This window comes from Cataglyphis hispanica, chromosome 23 (assembly GCF_021464435.1).
Source record: "Cataglyphis hispanica isolate Lineage 1 chromosome 23, ULB_Chis1_1.0, whole genome shotgun sequence".
In the NCBI taxonomy this organism is placed as follows: domain Eukaryota; kingdom Metazoa; phylum Arthropoda; class Insecta; order Hymenoptera; family Formicidae; genus Cataglyphis; species Cataglyphis hispanica.
The window spans coordinates 3,176,982-3,194,900 of NC_065976.1; the positions used below are offsets into that span (position 1 = coordinate 3,176,982).

At 30.9% G+C, this 17,919-nt stretch overlaps 3 protein-coding genes and 1 long non-coding RNA gene across 9 annotated transcripts; 2 read left to right on the forward strand and 2 right to left on the reverse strand.

Annotated features, from left to right (window-relative positions):
* Positions 1-305: 305 nt before the first annotated feature.
* On the forward strand, positions 306-16,044 carry LOC126857888 (uncharacterized). Its single transcript, XR_007688549.1, has 3 exons — positions 306-544; positions 693-780; positions 15,663-16,044. It is a non-coding gene; the product is annotated as an uncharacterized LOC126857888 (long non-coding RNA).
* On the forward strand, positions 1,411-5,003 carry LOC126857823 (hexosaminidase D-like). The gene is made up of 2 exons (XM_050607609.1): positions 1,411-1,958; positions 2,046-5,003. The coding sequence occupies exons 1-2, from the start codon at positions 1,781-1,783 to the stop codon at positions 3,512-3,514; spliced, it is 1,647 nt and encodes a 548-aa protein (XP_050463566.1). The 5' UTR covers positions 1,411-1,780; the 3' UTR covers positions 3,515-5,003.
* LOC126857870 (ras-related protein Rab-28-like) lies at positions 4,590-7,789 on the reverse strand. Its single transcript, XM_050607719.1, has 4 exons — positions 7,391-7,789; positions 6,185-6,370; positions 5,816-6,049; positions 4,590-5,715 (listed from the first exon to the last, which is right to left on the reverse strand). The coding sequence occupies exons 1-4, from the start codon at positions 7,463-7,465 to the stop codon at positions 5,491-5,493; spliced, it is 720 nt and encodes a 239-aa protein (XP_050463676.1). The 5' UTR covers positions 7,466-7,789; the 3' UTR covers positions 4,590-5,490.
* LOC126857829 (F-box/LRR-repeat protein fbxl-1) lies at positions 7,908-14,758 on the reverse strand. 6 transcript variants are annotated; one of them, XM_050607626.1, is made up of 8 exons: positions 14,491-14,758; positions 14,126-14,361; positions 10,546-10,745; positions 9,936-10,210; positions 9,547-9,813; positions 8,896-9,265; positions 8,364-8,567; positions 7,908-8,283 (listed from the first exon to the last, which is right to left on the reverse strand). In XM_050607626.1, the coding sequence occupies exons 2-8, from the start codon at positions 14,237-14,239 to the stop codon at positions 8,148-8,150; spliced, it is 1,566 nt and encodes a 521-aa protein (XP_050463583.1). In that variant the 5' UTR covers positions 14,240-14,361; positions 14,491-14,758; the 3' UTR covers positions 7,908-8,147. The 6 variants fall into 6 exon arrangements, with proteins under 6 accessions (XP_050463583.1, XP_050463585.1, XP_050463584.1 ...); XM_050607628.1 differs by having other exon boundaries at positions 14,126-14,225; positions 14,710-14,749; XM_050607627.1 differs by having other exon boundaries at positions 14,710-14,728.
* Positions 16,045-17,919: the final 1,875 nt, after the last annotated feature.

Here is a 17,919-nt window from a genome sequence, read left to right on the forward strand (position 1 = left end):
AGTTAATTAATACAATAAATAGAATACACTCCTAAAGTTTAATCTCTTTTAGAAATACTCTGTAACATAATATTAATGATGTACGTGCTTAAAATGTAACCTTTAATACATTTTATGTATGAATAACATAAATACATACTGATAAAAATTATAAAAAATTTGTAGAGGGTACCGAGAAGCACTCTATGTCGCATCTAGGCATGGGTCTGCCGAAGTTGGTCACATGATCGATGACGCGTGTTACGCCTGCGCACGAAAGTCCCGCTCAGTGCGATTTACTACCGCGATCGGCGCGACCTTTTTGTTTTCGATGATATCGTGTTACTTCGTACGCTTGTGCGCGCATCCGGCGAATTTGTATTTGATTGATACTATTCGCGTGACGGAAATGCAAGGTGATAATGACGACTTATGATGAGAAGACTGGTGCGGATTACCAATGATTTTGCATAATTTCCGCCATTTTATTATCGATTGGATGAATGGTCTTTCAATTGAATAGTAGATCAAAATTGATCATCCATATCACGAACGCGTGATAAATGTGTGTTTATTGTCTTTTTTAATTATAAATTAACTTGTCTCTTGTTTTTCTTTTCTTTCTTTTTCTCTCTAATTATATATATATATATATATATATATATATATATATATATATATATATATATTTGTATATTCTTTTTTCATTACAGAAAGTGTGTGGAAACAAAAAATGTACAAAAGTAACGTGATGAAGAAAACTGCATCCGATTCATCATTTCAAAAGCTTGCGAGACACAGGTAAAAGAAAGAATATTGCTAATAACACTATACAATAACAATACTTTATTCTTATATATCTTATCAAAATGTATTGATATATGAATATGAATTTATATCACAATAGCGCGACAATAATGTTATTCGTGGATTAGGTTAGTCAATCATTTAAAACCTGATAAAAAAAAAAAGAATTAAGTACATATATTTCTTTATTTAACATTTTTATTAATTATGTATTGTACTTAAAAAAAAAATATTTATCCTTTCTTTTTTAAATAAATACAAAGACGCAAAATAGACGAAACAATAAAAAGATGATACAGAACAATATATAAAATATGATATCCGAGTGTAATAAGTGCATGCAAGAAATCAAAAAACTATTAATAAAACTATTATGTCCTTAAGCAAAATTTTTCGGTTTAAATCGTTTGCACATACTAAATCATATTAATATGCGATATTATAAAAGACTGCAATTTGCTCTCCATATTTATCCCTGAAAATTCAAATTGTGGACAATGTTATCGCTCGACGTAGCGTAAAATGTAAGAATCAATAATTATCGTATATATTTACACACGCTAGCATTCATGCATTCGCGTGTACCGAGATGCGTCTTGTCTCTCGGCGGCGCCGACAGACCGCGCGCGTAGTTTATACTGCGCCTGTCCAATTGAAATCCCGGCAAGTCACTTTCTCTCCTCTATTCGTGAGAGCGATTTAGTAATTGTTGCCGATAAAGAATCGCATCTTTCCCGCGAAAACCGCGCCTATGCGTAATCCGTTGCAAAACGCGCTGTAACGCAAAGAACGACTCCCTTTGCGAAGCGGGAATGCGAGCGTTTTATGACAACTCGACAAGGAACGCGAAGTACGTTCCTCGCGTCGCTCGACAGTGATATCGTGCCTGTCTTTCTGCTCCGTTTGAATCATGCGAATGATGGACCAGCCAGCGCGATAAACTTGCGACGACTCGATTTTCCGGAGAGTTTAGAGCGCGGATTCTCCCGACGTTATGACGCGTCTACGAGGTCGAGCCTCGCTGATGGTCATCATGACTATTAGTTTCATCTTGCTGATTGTCATATATCATATATTGAGTAACGAGATTGATGAGATATCATCAGGCAAGATTGCTCGACTGAGAGCAGAGGATATGTATTCCCCAGGTGAACTCACAGACAGCCCCTCTGGTAGGTAGCAAGTACAGATGATGCAAGATTTGAAAAATGGTAGGAATAGATTGTTTAACGAATTAACTTACAATAAATCATTTGCAGATAGCATTCCGCTATTCAAGGGCCATAAGATCGTTCACTTAGATCTGAAAGGCGCTCCGCCGAAGATAAGCTACTATAACTATCTGTTTCCTTTGCTACGAAAGCTAGGAGCCACTGGTATACTTGTGGAGTACGAGGATATGTTCCCCTTTGCAGATAGTATTGAGGACATTCGCGCTGGCAATTCTTACTCAAAGAAGGATATTGTACAAATTCAAAATATAGCCAAGAATAATCAACTAACTGTTATACCATTGATACAAACCTTTGGTCATATGGAGTTTGTTCTTAAGTTGGATAAGTATAAAGACTTCCGGGAAGTTCCACATTATCCACAAGTCTTGTGCCCTACATATAATAAAACGCTTCCATTGATATATGAAATGATAAACCAAGTTGTATCCGCACATCCAGCATCAAAATATCTACACATAGGTGCGGATGAAGTTTATCAAATAGGAGAATGCTCAAGATGTCTAGATGTTATGTCTAAAAAGCAATGGGGGAAACGACAACTCTTTCTGGATCATGTCTCCACAGTAGTCAAATATATTAAGGAAAAATATCCAGAATTAACTGTACTTATGTGGGATGATGAATTTCGTGATATATCGCCGCAAGAAATCATTGACAAAGGCTTGCACTTGACAATAGAACCAGTTATTTGGAAGTATACTACTGATCCTGGTACGACATTAACCGATCAACTATGGGAAAGTTATGCTGCAGTCTGGAAGCAAGTCTGGGTTGCAACTGCATTTAAAGGAGCCACTTCACCAGATAGATATTACACAGATATTTCATATCATATGGAGAACCATCAAGGTTGGTTAGAAATTATTCATAGATACTCGAATCAAATTACATTTAGAGGTGTCATGTTGACTGGATGGCAGAGATACGATCACTTTAGTGTTCTTTGCGAATTGCTGCCAGTGGGACTACCATCTCTTGCTATTAATTTAGCTGTATTACAAGCATCAGATCTAAATGGCTTCCCTGTAGAATTACCTAGTCATATATCTGAAATTTTACAATGCGATGGTGTAATTTCATTAAGCATACCAGAACCACAGTATGGTTGGACCAAATGCAGTTTTCATGGAATGTCTGTATATGCAGCCATGTTACGTCTTTACTCTTTAACACAAGAAATAATGAAAATGGAACAAGATAATACATACAAAGGATGGTTAAAACCATATAATATTAAGTATTCTTTTGCAAGTCCTAGTTATGTAGAACGTGCAGTGACTGATTTGGATAGGTATAAAATGGAAATAATGTATATTGAGAAAGAAATGCGTACAGCCATGGAAGACATTTATGACAATTATACAATACAAGAATGGTTAGAAACATATACTGCACCTTTAAACGAAAAGCTTAATCAATTGTGGGAAACTAAGGAGAAACTTTTAGCAAAAAATACATGGCCCAGAAGACCTCTCACAAAATCAGACTTATAGTGAAAAACAGTTTCTTTGAATAAGTAAGTAAATATTTATCATGTTCTTTGTGGTTTATAGTAAGAGACTGAGAATTTTATTAAAATAATAAGAGAAAAGAACACGAACAATTTCTTAGCAATTAAAATGTTTAAAAATGGCGTGGATAATCAATGAAATATAAAAGTTTGAAACTCGTAATTTTACATCTTAAACAATCGTTGTACAGAGTATGTGATAATTTATAATTTGATATAAGGAAGGAATCAAATCATATTAAATGCACCGTCCGCAAATTTATAAATTCTATTTATCTCAATAAATAAGATAAATCTTACTTATTTTGATAAATAAGATTCTATAGAAATTATTTCATTATTTAGTAGATTAATAATAAATATTTCTAATATAAATCACCAGTTTTACAATTTTGAAAGGCTTTCAAAGAAATATAAATAATTGTTCTTTCTCTCTAACTCTCCAAAAGTCTGAAATGCAAAAGTGGTCTGGACAATTTAAGATAGACGGTGTAGATAGAAAGAGAGGTAGATAGTAATATTGATATATATTTAAAATATATTGATAGATATGTATTAAACGATATATAATTTTGCAACATTAGAATTTTAATATGCTAATTTATTGAAAAATTATTAAAAGTGTTATTTAGACAAATATTATTGTATTTCAAATTATTGTATTTTAAGAGATTTTCAATTAATATTGTTATTATATACGTAACATATACAAGCTGCCCTTTCCAGTCATGTATACGCACCGATTGTTTTTTCTTCATTTTGTCTTCTACTTATAAGCATGGCCACTATGAACAACATAATAATTAGTATTAGGTTTTAATGGTACGTTCTTCGAAAAGATATTAACAATAAAGTAAATTAATATAATTAATTATTATATATTGGCTCAAATGTATTAGCACAGTATCTGCAATTTTAATGTAAGCAGGCAGGGTGTCATGCTATAAGTAATTGTGGTGTTATACTAAACAAATGAATGAAAGGTGAAATTATTAACTTAAATTAAAAGCTTTTTCTATGAGAGAGGTAAAGAGAGGAGAACTTTTTCAATTGAAAGATACTATTGAAACCAGTAATATTTTATTAAAAAAGCTCAAATATCTGGTATAATGATATTTGTAAAGTATAAAAGGAATATAAAGAGAGTATTTTAGAGTGCTTTTATATATTCTTCCAAAGTATAACTTAATAAAGTAGCTTTATTGGAAATTTTTATTTCTACCTTACAGAATTATTTATATTGGGTCTTCAATCTCTAGTTACAACTTTTCGATGAACGCACCTAATAACATAATATTTAATAAATCTTCCTAACAATTTTAGATTAGTCTGCACATTTTTAAGATATACACTCGTCTTTGTGTTATATTATGCGCTTTATTATTATTTTATAATAATTATTATCAATGTGTGAAAGTATTTTTAATGTTGTTATATAAATAGAATTATACGTAATTATTAGCATAATTAACGAGAGAAGTGAAATGATTAATAAATCCGTTTTTAAATCTACGGTAGAAATTCTATAATCATATGTTTATTCATTGGCCCCATATTACATAAATATAATATTTATTTTTTTATCTGTTATTAATATACATAATAAATAAATTAAAAAGTACGATAGACAAATCATTTGATGCATTGATACAAGTGGAATAACTGTAAACATACAATACATTCTTGATGGTTATGTACTATTTTCTATTACGATTGCATATTTAAATAAATGGAATTTATGTATCAATTATAATATTAAATTGATTGAATATTGAATTGTCTGAGACAATACATATGAAATATAAGAGTGTTCTATAGTATATAAATATAATTATCTATACATATTATAGCTACAATCGCGTAGTATGTACAATTTTTGTCGATTCTTACATTTACGTTAGAGAAATTCATATTTATTTTATTCAACTAGAAATGACGTTCTAAGCTATATGATGATCATCATTGCAATGCACACACCGCGGATTTCGAGATAGGAAAACGTGGATTAAATACAATTGGATGTTGTTTTTTCTTGGGAATTCTTTTTACCACTCTGTGTATTGAACTCATATCTACTGTATCTCCAATTTCAGCAATAATTATAGGTTTATGAAAGTCTTGATCCGTTCTTGTCAATCGGACACCCAAAATCTGCGCCGCCAAATTTGCTATGCATAAAGATACCTAAAATTAATATAGTCTCTTTGTAATTTTTATCATAATGTATGTGTGAAAGATATATCGCGTTCTTTTACAAAGTTATATTACGAGAGAAAAAAATTACCGATTCTCCGGTTCTCGCGGACATATCGTGATATGGAAATCCGTTTTCCGCGGCAAATCGATGCGACCTATCTCTCTTAACCGTTCTTTGATGCTCCATATCGCATTTATTACCTACTACCGCTATCAGAGGCGCTTCGTCGTAAGTGTCAATGAAATTCTTGATTTGATTGAGCCATTCTTCTAAGATATCGAAACTCGAGCTGTTTGTGACATCGTACACCAGAAGAATAATCTGATTCGTATAAAAGATACATATAAATAAGAAAATTGCAACGATATATAATCAAATAAAAAAAATATCTAGAGGATATACGAAATAAATTTTATTTTGATAGTTTTATAATCGCAAAAAAAAAATTGACTTTACGTGTGCTCCGAAAACGTATTTGTCCAACATGTTCCCGTGCAGAGCAAGCCCACCGACATCCCAGAGATGTAGATTAACATTCTTGTAACAACCGATGGAGATGTTTTTAAGAAAGAAATCGATGCCCGCGGTAGGTACGTACTGTCTGGTGAAATCGTTGTTACAAAACTTCTGGACGATGCTGGTCTAAAGAAGGATCCTTGAATTTCAATTATCAAGAATGACAGACGATTGGAGAATAACAAGTATCACGCCTAAGACTGGCAATCAATGAAACTGATAATGATATTTATACAATGATTGTTCAATTCGAACGAAGACAAATTGAATATGTAATAATAATATAAGATTTGTTTTATTACTGGAATTGTTTACTCAATAAACTTTGTGGGATTTATTTAATGTCAGATTAAATTCACATTTATACGTTATTTTTAAATAAATTTACAGTAAATTTATCCCGTTAATTATGTTAAATATATTACGATAATTTATCGATCCTGCTTTCTTGACTTGTGACATTTGTCACCCAGTGAAACGATATAAAAGAAAATAGCTTAAAAGATTAATAAATTCTTGCTTGATTTATAATTAGCCTGATTAATTCAAAAACCATCGATTAGAAAATTTGTGTTTGCCGATTGGCCTTATTGTCATATCATTCGCAACTAAAACAATACTGCAAACGTCGCATGTTCGCAAAAGTTTTCGCATTAGATCCAGAAACACGAAGTCTCGCGCGATCAGAGACTTCATCGATCCAAGCTCGCACATTACATTTATTATAGCGTTTAACGCAACCATATTTATATTGTGTGAAGAAAACCATATGTGATTATTAATATAATTATACCAATAAAGCACAATATATATTATTAATAAAATCGTTTTACAATAATAAACTTGTATAAATAATTAAATAAATATTTACAGAAAAAAATGGAAAACGTATCAATCTTTCTGTCTACGCACAGTCGCGTAAAATAGAATATTTATCAAAGTACTCTTCAATAATAACGCGAAGCTCACATTGTCACCTGTTGAAAGACTCCCTTTTCACCATGGCAATCGGCAAACAAATTTAAAGCCAGATGCAGCACGCATTAATATAAATAGCTATCTTTCGGAAATTACGAGCACCGAAACAACGGGATCATCCACCTTGGCGCGCACATTCGATCGGGGACGTGACAGACTGAAACTCACTTTACCGGCACCGGAGTCACCCACGAGCACAATTTTCAGCCGCTTCTCGGCCGAATCCGTCTCGACGTCCGACATGAAGGTGCACGATGAATTAACGGCAGCCCTTTGACGAAGTCATGCGAATAATGGCATAGCTCGACCACCGGGACGCGGTCCTCGGCCAACTATAGCACGACATATAATGTAGCAGCGGCTCGCGTGTTGTGGCCGACGAAGTCCGAATCGACCGACAGCGGTGGCCAGTGCGGCGTCGTCGTCGTCATCGTCGTCGTTTACTTGCGGGCATGAATAAATTAACCAATAATCGATAATTCGCGAACCATTTGTGCGTACTTTGTGACTAGCGTAAATTTTAAATACGAAGGGTACTTTGACACTGACGTGTGTAATGTTTTTCTCCCTCGTGATGACACACCTGCATCTGGCTTTAACATCTGAAGAAAAAAAATATTTTTGAAATGTGGATGTTCCCGGACAGTTTGGAAGTTTATTAAAAATAAATATCGTAATGCAGAAAAAATTTAGAGTACTTTTAATATTAAATTATCATATCATTGTATTGTCATATACAATATAAATTTTATCTTCTTTATCTTTTTTTATTAATTTTATTTTCTTATCGGGCTAGTATTATTTATGTTAATACCGTAGTAACAAAGAAATATCGGAGAGCTTTACATTTAGGCACATGTTTGTCTAAATTTATCAACGGAAACACAATGAAACTCGATCTGAGAATCGGTCATCAGAATTCGCGTCAATTAAAAATTAAATCTTTATAATTTTGCAAAAGATAATAGTTTGATACTCTGCAACAAGTAATTGTTCTAACGACGGTCAGTCTGTCAGCTCGTTCGAAATTTGCTTTGACGATTTCATAGTATCTTCCATCGCTAAAACAAAATCATATATTTCTCGTGTATGCGTGTTATTATTTACTTCATTTTATAATTCTGTTTACTTTTAATCTTACCTTAAACTTAAACATCTTAGTTTAATGCATTTGACACGTAGGATATCAATAGCTTTTTGACTTTTATCGGAAAATCGCAAATTTTCTGGATCCCAGCGTAATTCCAGACGCTCTAGATCAAGACAGTTATTGGCAATTCCATCCATCAGCTGATCTACGTGAATGTTAACACCTAATCTCTCTTGAGTACCCATTACAAGTATTCTGAAATATTACATGTGAACATACATATCAGATCTTTAAAATTCTGATAAAAATATAAATGACAAAAATTTAGCATAATAATGGCAGGAATAAAATTTTTATCATTGTAATAAATATAGAAAATAAGCGATGCTAATGTAAATTTTAAATTCTATCAAATGTGAAACATGATAGTTATATATAATAGCATTTTAGTTATTTTTAATTAGTGTATAACTTACTATAATTTACAAAGAAATTTAACAATAAATCACGTTTAACACACACACACACACATTTTTGTTTGTAGAGTATACTTATATAAAGTTAGTGAAATTATATAACTCACTTTGCATTTGTGAGAATCGGTAGTACACTTTGCCATAGTTGATCGGTAATATGCGGCATGCCTGACAATGCAAGGCCGTGCAGCTGATGACCGTGTCTAGATAGAAATTTATGCAAGGCATCGTCGCTTAGATTGTCGGAACTATCCAGATCCAGCGCTATCAAATTTCGCGGATTTCCGGCCTCGGTCCACGCTTTTAATACACTGTCATTGAAACCGTTCAGTTGACCGGCGCTCAAGAAGCGAAGGCCGGGAATTCTGGTCAGCATATCGATCAAGCATTCCGTCGACAAATCAGTGGCAGTAACATCGAGTTCTTGGATGCTGGATTTTTCCCATTCGACTTGCATGACGTATTCACTCTGAAGATCTAAATGTCGTGTATATTTAGTTGAGATATATATGTAATCTCGCTAATAAGACTAAAGTATTGTAATACTTTTTTTAAAAAATGACGAAAGATTTCATCCATCTCTTGACTTATGTAACTAGAACGAATAGAAAGCGACAAAGATTAATCGATTTGAACGAATATCCGCGAAATAAGTAATATTTTAAAAATTTTATTAAAGAAATTTTCTTAAAAAAAATGAACTATGGCAAGAGAAACATACATTGACAACATTAAAAATAATAATAATCATATCTCACTTGTTCCTTGCATAAGAAGACATTTCAGTCTTCTGCTCCTTTGAAACAGAGTCTTCATGGTCGAACCAGTCACTTTGGCACAGAAATTCACGGCTAAGCATTCAAGTTGGATGCAATTAGAAGAGAATGCATCGATATGCGAATCATCCACAAAGTTGATCCCGTATAAATTGATTACCCTCAAATTTGGCGTCGCGGATTTCAGTTTGTGAACATTAATTACCTCGTAAATTTCCTCCTCCTCTTCTTCGACTTTTTCGTATGTTCCTAGAGAATAATAAATTTTATAACAAATTTTCTAGATTTTGGCGGTATATTGAGATATTGTGTATGTATATGAGATAATATAAAAAAAAATTATACAATTTTATTTTTAATTTTTCACTAACCGATCAAATGAAGGATCTCTAAACCATTGATAAAGTTGTAGATCTTCCGCATGAAGCCCTCCATGAAAATTACCTCAGATAGACATATGCACATATATTTCAATTTTGTAGGAAAAGCTTGCATTTCCGAGAAATCGTGCAATTGCATAGCAGTTGAAAAATCCAATAACATGTGCGTTAAATTTGGACACTTATTAGCTAACTCATGAAGAACTGTGTGAGTGATTAATTCTATTGGTAATTCGATATATCTTAATGACGGTCCAAAACGTACGCTGTAAATATTAAATTGTCAATGTTTTACACTGTATTTTGTATATAAATTAAGAATAAATTTTATTTCATAAACACACAAAGTAACATTTTTCAGATAAACATTTGTACATCTTTAATTTTGATTTACGTATATATCGAATTCTTTAGATTCAAATTCTTTAGATAATTCTTTAGATAAGAATTCTTTAAATTAAAAAAGTAAATGAATTTTCCAAATATTATTTCTGAAATTATTCATTATTCTATTGAACTTTCTTCGTTTCTAAAGAGCTTGTGCACGGAAGTCAAGAAATATTTGAGAAGCGAATAATTAGATATTACGATCTCACGTCACCTGATTAAATGCAATAGATTTTCCAGAGAGCTCACGTGAAGCCCGCTTATTTCTGGTCTTAGAGACACGTGCTTCCAGAGACGCGTGTCATACGCAATTTGTCGCCAACGTTTGCAAACTCGAGCAACCCTGCATATTTCGCGATGTGACAGATAGCTAAAAATATTTAGAAGAACTTTGTCCGGTAGCTTTTCTATTGTCTGCAAAAAAGGTATATAATTATCAGCGCGTAATAAATTTTCAATGAGATACATTTTAATTAAATTAATTAAATGACGCTTTTGGAAATTTTAACGATTTATGGTTGATTATTGAATAATTTGTGAAATAATAAATAATTGATATTATCACAGTTTAAGTCGTACAATTTTTCACACATATCACTGTCTTCGTACATCATAATGCGTAATATTCAGATGTTGGCACAATATCAAAGCAAAGTAAACTTGAGATATATATTATCCATTAAGTTTCTTTTTTCTTCTTGCTAATCAAGCTATATTTATCAATTTTTTTTTGGACATTGATGAGTTTTTTTTTGCAAAGTCTCTACATAAAAGCATATTGAAAAATCGAATTTAGTAAAAGGGATTTAGTAAAAAGAATATATAGTAGAAATATATATAAATGTTAATAAATTGTTTATAAATGTTGCTAATGATCCACTTCGAATTCCATAAAATCCAACGATGATATATAAACGAATTTTGTATTAAATCGCACTGCTTTGCGAGAGATCGATTAAAGATCATTATTACATCAACATTAAATAAATCAACAACTTACAGTACGACTCTTAGCAGCACCACCCTCGGAAACGTACATCTGAGACGTTTCCAGGGCAATCTGGCCCCAAACGTCTACACCACCGAGATCCATGGTGCTACTTCTTTTGACGTTAAATTCGAATAAAAACGTTTATTTTATTTTAGCTTTTGTTGATTTTTTACGTGCGAATTTATAGAAAGTATATTTATTTTTTGTATTTAATAAAAAATACTATTTAATTTTTTGTTTTCTTTCTTTTTATTTCGAGATCACTTTCATCTTGGCTCTTTAAACATCACCACACCATATCACGATTTATTTTAGCATGATTTTCACAAAATAAATGTCAAATGTGAATTTTTAATTTGCGGATTTAAATGTTTTCTCTAATGAAAATTTATTTATTTGGTTGAAACACAAAATTAATTATTATTTGTTGTTACACTCGGTCTATTAGAATCGCGACACGAAGCAGAATTCGAAGAAGCTGAAACTACAAGTCTTCGGTGCTTTTAATCGGATCGCGCTTGCGCGTCGCCCTAAATATACAACTTGGAAGGCTTGCCTGTACTTTATTTTAAACCCCAACGATTACATCAAAACGCCGGGATACTAGTTTTACATTTTTAATGAAGTTTATTTTCTGTGATAAAGAGTCTCCGAATTTAAATCCGATTATATTCGATCACTGTAAGCGATAGATTTTCCTAATATAGATCTTCCTAAATCTTTATCAATAGAAAAAAACAATTCTGTTCAACCAATTCTTATTGTTTATTTTTGTTAAATTTTTGTATATTTGATGTGTGTATGTGTATTACAATTTCTGCTACATATATATTAAATAATAAAATTGGGTGCCAAATTTCTTTATGTTGTGCAATAAAGTTATATCTATTTATAATACATAAATATCAAACTAATGAAAAATATTTTTTAAATTATATAATTTCGTTGATTTTATACATTTGCTTTTATTACACACTAATTTATGAACAAATTAGAATTAAATGTAATATTTATAATTTTTTTTTATAGAAAACAAAATAATTTATTAAGACAATAAATATAATTGTATTAAAAATATGAATTTCTGTAAATATAATTGGATCAATTAATTAATTTAATATTTACTTATTTAATATTTTTTACTTATTATTCTCTTGCATTCTAGACAAATGTCACAAAGATTTTTTTGCTTTATATTATATGTATATGGACATATAAATATATGTATGTAGATATATATATAGCTATATAATATTCGCAAAAAAAAATTATTGTCTAAAATATAAGAAAATAATAAACCATAAATATTAAATTAATTATATATTTTTTGAATTTGATTATACAAAAATATAGATTAATAATATAAGTAGCGGAAAATAGTATTTCTAATGAGTCTTGGCGTAATAATTGGCACGATTTCAATGTGATATACTTAATGAGCCTAAACTAGCAACAGGTTACGCATATATTGTTATGATTAAAGTGTTTAAGTTTCGTGTTAACCGGCGAAGTTAGTGACCTAGGAAACCAATTACCTAAGAAATTAGATTATTTCCTAATTGGGAAATTAAATTGTTATAATAAGATTTATATTTTTCTTGATTGTTTCAATGAAATATAATAAAAACATATTTTATATTTTATGGTTATAAAATAGAGATATAACAAAAGAACATTGAATAATAGGAATGTTTTACAATCTTTAATTTTAAGAAATGATAATATCAATCCTCTTTTCGTGTATGTATTTTTCTAATATAAAGAGAATTTCTAATTTTTTTAAAGCATTAAGAGAAAAATCATTCCTTTAAAATAATAATAAATATTCAAGAATTATAATAAAAATTGTTTTTTAAAAATATATAATAATTCATTCGAATGATTAGGGTTACCGATTTTCCTCTGTGCGTTTTGCTAAATTCTTCCTTGGATATTGCGCTGACATGTTCTACGGTTAGTTGCGTCCAAGTAGTCATTGTTAGAGCTCGAGCAACTTACGAGCAAAAAACGACACGAGAACCACACGAGGCACTGTTATAAATTAAAAATTTTCACTCTCGCGACCTTTCGCGTTTATATCTTTTAATAAAATGTATCGATAGTTTGAACTGGAAAATCGAAAATTGGCCCCGATTTATCGAGCCGATCGTTGTTTGACCGCCTTAGGAGAGTCAGCATTTGCAACTGGGTCTACTTTAATTAGTTATAAATAAAGGCAGGCAGACAGGCAGGCAGGCAGCAGGCCAGAATGGGAAGAGACCTATTGACATTCCCCGACATATTGATGTGACACTTGCTAAGTGTAAAAGAAGTGCGAGCAAAGCGCCGATATTGACGTCGCGAGATTTCTCTCGGCTAAACCGTATTTGCCGAGTGGCGATGTGCATATTTATGAGGACGAGATTCGCCTCCCAAGATTTAAAAGAAAAATTTCTACATCAGTCGATATCGATCTTTCACGTATTTGAAGATACAAACGTACTGATGCGTACTCAGACTTGAAACTTGATTTTTTAAATCTGTGATTTGGAATATTTTTTGTGGAATAAAAGCCAACAGATACATTCACAAAAAGTAAATTATTTTCGAAATTTTTATTTTTAAAACGCGTCTGGAGGAATAACGAAGTGTGGAGATACTCGTAGAAAGAACTCGTATAAAGCTGATATTACATTTTGTATCTTTAATATATATTTATATTATGACAGAAAATTTATTTTGCTATAGTTTTTATCTTTCTGTTTTTATTTTTCTCCTTTTATTGAATGCCGACTCACTAAATTGCAAAAGCAAGTTTACTTACCGTATTAGGACGTCTTATTATCCTCTCGCAATCATCTCCTTCGAAGGCGTTGAGTTGTTGCAAGGCAGCCTCCACGCTCAAGACATTCCAATTTGACATTCTTCGCATATCCATGACGACGAAATTATGAAGACGAAACAATCGATTAAAAAGAGATCCTTAGGTAAATTTCGAATAGGAGAGAAACGAAGATGCGAAGCAGAGGACAGTTTTGACACTGTTATTTTGTGAAATACCTAGTAATAATGAACGCACACAATATGTAAAAGAAAATCTTGCCGATGATTTATTACTTATGCAAACGATAAAAGAACAAATGCAATTTGCACACATATTTCACAAATATTATTTAGATTATATATTACGATTGGAAAAATGCATATTCTCGATTTTTGCATAATTTTTTCACTATTGCCAAGCACATTAATCTGCATTTTCACATTTTGTAGACGTTTGTTGTCACCATCACGAAATTTCGTTAGATTCGAATGATCTCTAACTTTGATGCGATTCACTTTTTCATGCATTTAGCTCGTTAGTCGTGAAGAGGCGAGATCGTTGTCGATAGACGAAAAGTAGCATACTCAGTCATCGTCGTGACATTCACGTAGACGTCCACCCGCGTTCTGCGGATCAGAGGAAAAATTGTAACTAAAATAATCCTATGTTTTTCTGTCTCTCTCGCTTTCGCAGCTTTCTGAAAATAGACTCGCTGGAGTGCTCCGCTAGCATAAGCATTTTGTGCAGACGAATCATTCGAGCGAGGAGAAGAGCCGGTATATCTTTCATATGTACGATTTGTTGGACTTACGAGAAAGGTTTACATATTTTTACATCATAGAAATAAGATAATGGACCAGCCGCGCGTATCTCCGTTCCTTTTGTCCATGAGCATGCTGATAAATTTTGCTCGTAACTTTAGTCAAGAGTTGAATTAATTTTTTCTCACACATGTGAACTTAAATATATTTGATTATATCATCAAATATATTGTGATATTTTATAATATACGCGTTATTTTTTTAATTTTCTCAAAAATATATTCGGTGAATAGATTTAATAATTTTTATCATTTACAAATGTATTATATCATGTAAAAGTCAAATTGAGATGTATTTAAAAATTTAGTGCAGCTCTTTAAAATATTCATCCCTCTTGCAAAATTTGAAAGTTCCAAAAGATGCTAATGATACATACTGATGTGATTCATACTATATACACAGTTCCCACCAGTTATTTTATGAGATGAAGGAGGAACATGATTTTTCCTCTTGTGCAGCCAAATTTTCAATATATATATATATATAAAGCCTGTCGACAAAACTATAATTTCTTTTTTTATGTCCACGATTTTTGAAATTTTTTTTTAATCCTTTCTGCAATTTTATTGGCATTGTTCAATTTTTAATTTTCTGTAGTTCCGCCATAACAAGAAAATGTCATGGAAAATATATTTAAATAACAAATTCTCATGGAGAAAATAACTTTGCTTTCCAAGTTTCGTAAAATTCTTTTCATGAATTTTCTTTCATTCCAGCTTGCATGATGATCGTGGGGATATCAACATTATCAATGGTGAATTTCTCGTTGACCGAGATCCAAATGGAAATCCTTGGCATCCTGCCGTCTCTAACGTGATTAATTAAAGTCGCGCTAAACAAGATGTATCGAGGTATGTAATTTTTACACTGTCACGATTTAAGCATGTCGAAGATAATGCTAACAATTTCTGTTATCAACATAAACCGCACAAAATTCAACGAAATAATAAAAAATGTCTTTATATATGCCAAGTATTAGGAGATATTTCAATCGTCGAATCGTCTTTTATAAGATAATTAGACTATTTCTGTTCTACTTTAAATTGTTCATGAATATGATATAATGAATGTCGTATTTGCAAATATTTTGATTGTAAATTCTCGCAACTATAGCGTCGAAAATATAATATATAAAGTTGATCCTAAAGTTTCCTTATTATATTTATTTAAAACATATATTAATTTTTTTTCAATCCCATTGTAATGAACACGAATATATACTATGTGTTTGATAACGCTTATTAAAATTAATATTTAGAGTTCTGTATTCGCGTATATTTATAATCATTTTTTCAAAATTTCCTTACATAATTAACTATCTACAAACATTTGATACAAATAGCATGAATCATCTATTGTAAAATTTCACAACAAAAGAGTTGTTCGCGTATAGGAAATATGGTTGCAGAAGAATTTATGTTGAATTTATTGAATTATTGATCGCGGGAGCGCTCGGTATCTTTCATTATCTTTTCTGTGAAATATACACTGAGGAAGTTTTAGTATACTTGGACAATAAGGTGTTACATAAATCTCAGTGTTTTCGAATCGATGAATCGGAAAAACCGATAAACATTATACTAGATGTATGACTGTATATGTACTTATGTCATATTCGCTCGTGATTCTCTGTCGTCCTGACTTGGTGATTGTTCAAAGAATGATGTCTAATTATTGGCTCGCATTTGATTGTGACATTAATACATATATACTTTGCAATGAATTATGCTTCTCTCTTTCTTATTTGCGGGTAACAAATAATAGGCGCAAAATAGATAAGATTAGTAAATTGAAAAAATTACGACTATTATCGCGCACGAAGAGAAAGTAATTATAACTCGATAATAATTTTAAAACTTTCAAATTAAAGAAATTAATCGAAGATTACTTAGATAATGTTATGTCAATACTCTTCATAGATTAATCATGAATATATAAAAAAGAAATACTTTTTTAGATTTTTTATCACCTGTAATGAAATTTGATTACGCGAATTGAGATATATATATTATCAGAATTTTGGAAAATTTGTATATAAATTTCGCAATTTCTTATTATTTTATTACGTATTTCTCCCAACATTTAATTTAATAAAACTAATAATATGAAAATAAATAAAAAATAATGAAAATAAAATTACGTTTTACTATACATATACTATACATATGTTATATTATAATGATCTTAAAAAAAATTATATATAAGTAACATTCATATTACTTTTATATACAAATATTCCACTTAAAAATTTAAATTAATCAATACATATCATTTCATCTACAAAATATTGTTATCACTAAATCGTGTTTTACACGATGATTGTCGTGTTCGATAATTTTTAATTGTTGTTATACCCGATAATTCTTTTCAAGTATTTTTTAAAATAAAACATTATGCAACATAATGCTTATATTTTTTCTTAATTAGAATTTCTCTAAATGATCAAAGGTCATTCCAATTATTTTGCAATATTTCTTATTCAAAACTATCTATCTTCAATAATTATAAATATTAATTATATCTTCAAAATAATATATATTATAAAGATTTTAAATATACACACATCCCTTTGAATTTTGCCAGAACGATTTAAATCGCTCGTGTAATCTCAAATGTAAACAAGACAAGAAGATAAACAAGAGAGACGGAGAAGAAAAACAAAGTTGTTTCAACGGTTTATTTATTTATTTTGAAATTTACTCGTTTGAGACGTGAATTCCATTATTCTTTTCTATTGCCAAGGGAGAATGTTTATCAAATCAAAAGCTCTGTAAAAAATTCATCCCAAGACGGTGTAGGAAAAGCATATGACAGGCTTGTTTTACTTCGACGGTTCTTCGGCGTTAGATAACGATATATTCGCACGATTCTAAATTGCGAGAATTATTGATACATATTTGAGATAGTTCAGATATATATATATATATATATATATATATATATATATATAATCATAATATTATGTATCAATAT